This window comes from Epinephelus lanceolatus, chromosome 14 (assembly GCF_041903045.1).
Source record: "Epinephelus lanceolatus isolate andai-2023 chromosome 14, ASM4190304v1, whole genome shotgun sequence".
In the NCBI taxonomy this organism is placed as follows: Eukaryota; Metazoa; Chordata; class Actinopteri; order Perciformes; family Serranidae; genus Epinephelus; species Epinephelus lanceolatus.
The window spans coordinates 16,322,338-16,326,774 of NC_135747.1; the positions used below are offsets into that span (position 1 = coordinate 16,322,338).

A 4,437-nucleotide genomic window follows, 5' to 3' on the forward strand; every position below is an offset into this window, starting at 1 on the left:
TCCACTTACAATAAATCAGTGACTAATAAATGAGTATTTTTGTCCTTGTTGGAAAACTCTCAATTCTCCACTTTGCAGCATCTGTGTAAACAAAAAAAATTAAGCAGTTGTGAGATCAGATAAAATGCTTCATCACAGGCGCTGTCACATAATGTCATATAATATTGGTTATACCTAGTTTCACCATACTTACTGAACTCGTAATCAACACTCCTCAGGTGTGTTCTACATTTTGTTCACCAGTTAGACCTATAGACACACCACTGGTGTGGGTAATGGGAGGAGTTCACTGTCTTTTATGATGTCTGACCTCACTTTGTCCTACTCTGGAGAATTGTGATGGTAACATAATCATTCAAAATATTAATGTAGTGTCTTGTGAGATAATTTCCTACCTATAAATCCAAAAGACTGAAAGGACACCTTTTGGGATAAAATATATTGTCCATACTTGCAGATCCACCTTCAGTGTTCAGCACTGTCACCAGTATCTGTCATACACTGTCTCAAAATATGAATTGTAATAACTTTGTGGATCCCTGGGCCCTGACTTCTAATCGAATCTTCTCTAATTTCCGATCTGTCCAGTATTTTTTTTTTTCTTATGACCAAATACTTGTAAGACGAATGACCTTTCCATCAGCCTGTGCGGTGCTCTGTGTTTCATGTGAATTAACAAATGTTAGTGTGCTAACATGCTAAAATAAAATGTTAAACATGGTAAACCTTCTGCCTGTTATAACAGTATCCAGCACTTTGCCTGTATTCAGCTCTTGTCAGTTAGCATGTTGGATCTGCATTGAAGGCAGTTAGTAAGAGCTGTTTGAATAGCTGCGCAGACTCGGAAAACAGAATTTTCACCCACTTCTTTTGTTATACTATTTATTTATTTATTTCACATATTTAGGCCTACCATTTGGTGACAATGCGGGTGCAACAAAAAGCAAACATTACACTGCACATTTACATTCACAGCATACAGTGGTATGAAAATGGTTGGCAGCTTTGTGTCTCTTGTCTGTGACTGTGATCTTTGACACACAGACAATCTTTAACCTTAAATACAGACAACATATTAGTTTTTTCATCCGATGCAGAGCACAAGGTGCATGCATTATGGCAACCAGCTTTTCACTGGCTGTGTGCTCAAGTGCAACTATTAAGCTTATATAAACTAGTGATGTGACGTTCGCGAACAAGCTGAGTCTTTGAACCGGCTCTTTGAAGTGAACGAGTGAACCGGCTCTTTAGAGTGAACGAGCCAGTTCCTAATTTCTTTGTTTTTTGCTTTAATTTACTCTGGGCATGACACCAGCCAGCTAGTTTGCATGTTATCCAGCATGCAGTTCGGACACGCTGGAACAAGTCTGAATTTAGACTATAAACTTGTAACTGAGAGCCCTTTTGGCCGTGTTTTGGGATGGGGGGGGGGGGGTGTTGTTGGTTATTCCGGTACAAACGGGACATGTTCTGGACTGTTTTGTGAATGTTTTTGTGTGCGCAACCACGACACTTTATTCATGTCGTGTTGATGACCCCCCTCTGTTAGAAACGAACGCTAGAAAGCTAACTCATTCTCCGCTAGCTATCTAGCTCACGTGATGCGATAAATCCGCAATGAAATTCACTGTGAACCCACTCCGCCTTACATTTCAGAGCTTTTAACCCCTTATACTGGTGCAAGATCTCTCAGATCAGAAAACCAAAAGTCCCGCGATCCAGACTTAAAACAAAGCGCAATCGTGCTTTTACTGTTTTAGCACCAAGGATATGGAATAAACTCACCCCTTAACATCAGATCAGCTGACTCAGTTCCTCAGTTTAAAAAGTTGTTAAAGACCCACCTGTACGGACTAGCATTTATATAAGATTATATGACTTTGAAGGTGTGTATTTGTGCTTATGTATACATATATACATATGTGTGTATACTGGTATGTGTGTTTATCAGTATGTGTGCATGCTGTGCATATGTGAAGCCTTTATGTGTATGTATGCACATAGACGTGTATGTATGGATGTATGTATGAAAGAGTATGTGTGTTTGTATGGACATATGTGTATAAGTTTATGTATATTTTATATTTCATATACATATACAAATCTTAAATTGCAATTTGCTGCGGATGATGTTCTTTTACTTCTTTGGTGCAACCTTAAATAGAACTAAAGGATGCACATTTAACAATTCAGGTCATAAGCAATGGTTGCATTTTCAGCACACATTTCACTTTGAGCCATTAGTCTATTATCACAATACTGTAGTTAAACTACAGACATTTTCAATTTGTCTAGTCGTGGTTGTCATACAAGATAGTTGATAAGGACAGCAGATGCTTTTATCATTTTGCTTTGACATGATTCATATATTTTGTGTATGATTTATTTCCAACTACACACAGCATTCACATGATCAGAGTAGACTCTGGGAATGTGCAGGAAATCTTTTTTGACTGAGGTCTTAAGCATAATATTTTGAAGATGTGTTTTCTTATTTCTGGTAATTTAAGGCCATAAACAAGAGGATTTACAACTGGAGGAATAATAACAAATTCTAGTGACAAAAAATGTCAAAGTGTAGACAGTTGTAGAGTTCATCTTTCTGTGATAATGTAAAGGATGACAAACAGCAACATATCTATCATATGCCATAATGCTCAGAATGGTCAGTTCATACAAAGCATATGTGTAAATAATAAAGATCTGAGTAAAACAAGCAGGATGAGAGATGAAATGAGTATCAGACAGAAGGTCAATGAGGAATCTGGGGAAGAAACCAGTGGAACCATACAGAGCACTGACAGATAAAAATGCAATGAAAATGTACAAGGGCTCATGTAGTGTTTTCTCCCGTAATATTATAATTATCATGGCAAGATTAGCAGACACAATAAAGCTGTAGAGCAGGAGGCAAAAGACAAAGGCTGGATAATGGTAATGTCCAATGTTCATGAACATGGTTAGGTTAAAGTAAAAAGAGACAGTGCTGTTTTCCATTCTTTAAATTAGGGGGTATCTCATTTTCAAGAAAAAAGTAAGTATTAATGTTTGCTCAAGTACAACCTGTTTTTGAAAAATCAACAGTCTTACTAAACTGTACCATCAGCTCCATTGAGCGTTTTGAAAAAAGATATACCCATAAACCCATTTGGCGATATATGGCATATAGTGAGATCTGTGCACAGATAAACCACTACTGTGTGTTCTCAAAGGTGTTCAACATCTTTTATCTTGTCTAGTCTGGTAGACGTCACCACATTATTTCACCTCTGGAGAATTTGGAAAGTTTCCTACTATGCGTATTAAACTTTCTGATAGAACTTTTGTTCTTGGCCATAAAAAACCCAGGTATGCGTCTTCCACCTGCACAACTGGAAAGCCACATGTAAATTGCTACTAACATAGTCTGGAGCAAACCTGGAACATTGTGAACATAAGGCTTACTAAAGCATCACTCTAGACAAAAGGTTTATTAAAGTTTTGATGACTGAGTTACAATTTAGGGAGCCAGCATATGATTGAGGGCCACTCAGGAAAAATGCGCACATCTCACTTCCACATTAAACTGCTGAGATGTCCATCAACATCCCTATCTATAGCTTTCATAATTCCCACTAGTTGCCATGCAACCAGAGGCTTTCTACAAGTTATCATTCCTAATCTGACAGATACTTGTTTGATACTTGTCCAAAGTTTGACTTTGTAGTCGAATAATGTGTTAAATGTAGGCGATTGAAAGTGACAGTACTGAAGTAGATTGGGGATGATTAAAATAAAATCATGTTCCAGGGCTCCAAAAAATGTTTCTGAGGGCTGCCATTGGCCTGCAGACTGCACTTCAATCAACAATGCTCTAAACCCTTAAGCCATCCCACATGATGCCACCAAGCCAGTCAAATCTCTGCATTCCAGGTAATTAACATTGCAATTCTGTACAGTCAGATGAGAGAGGTGAGAGATGAGTGACAAGTGGAAAGGCGATAAGAAAAATAGAAAGATAGAAATATAGAAGGATAGAATATAGAAAAAGAAAGAAAGTGATACAAGGAGAGAAGATGGAGAGGCGAGTGAGCGGGAGACAGGGAGAAACACAGAGGAAGAGGAAGTGAGCGAGAGACGGGGAGAGAAATAGAGGAAGCTTTCTCAGGTCTCAGGAAAGTAGCCCTGTACATCTTGCCATGTTTGGCTCCACATACAGGTGCGAGGCAGCTTTATCCACAATGAACATAATAAAAACTAAATATCGTTCCAGGCTCACCAATGAGCACCTGCACATATGTATGAGAATGGCCCTAACACCATTCCAGTCCAGATTTAAAATCCTGGCAGGACAAGCTCGAGCTCTGTTCTCTCACTGAACAACAAAACGTGGGCAGAGTGGGAAAAGAGGGAAAGAAAAGCAGTGGGAGTGACGTGGAGATTGTGGAGCAGTACAAG

General features: G+C 38.7%; 1 protein-coding gene across 1 annotated transcript; it reads right to left on the reverse strand.

Annotated features, from left to right (window-relative positions):
* Nucleotides 1–2,405: 2,405 nt before the first annotated feature.
* On the reverse strand, nt 2,406–2,997 carry LOC144466911 (olfactory receptor 10R2-like). Its single transcript, XM_078174831.1, has 2 exons — nt 2,602–2,997; nt 2,406–2,558 (listed from the first exon to the last, which is right to left on the reverse strand). Exons 1-2 carry the CDS (start codon nt 2,995–2,997, stop codon nt 2,406–2,408), a joined length of 549 nt encoding a protein of 182 aa, XP_078030957.1.
* Nucleotides 2,998–4,437: the final 1,440 nt, after the last annotated feature.

Bases quoted from the DNA above. Each gene is read 5' to 3' on its own strand.
- LOC144466911 (XM_078174831.1), bottom strand. From the start codon at position 2,997: ATGGAAAACAGCACTGTCTCTTTTTACTTTAACCTAACCATGTTCATG. The intron at 2,559-2,601 runs AAGATGAACTCT...CATTTTTTGTCA, and splicing joins ATCCTTTACATTATCACAGA to CTAGAATTTGTTATTATTCC.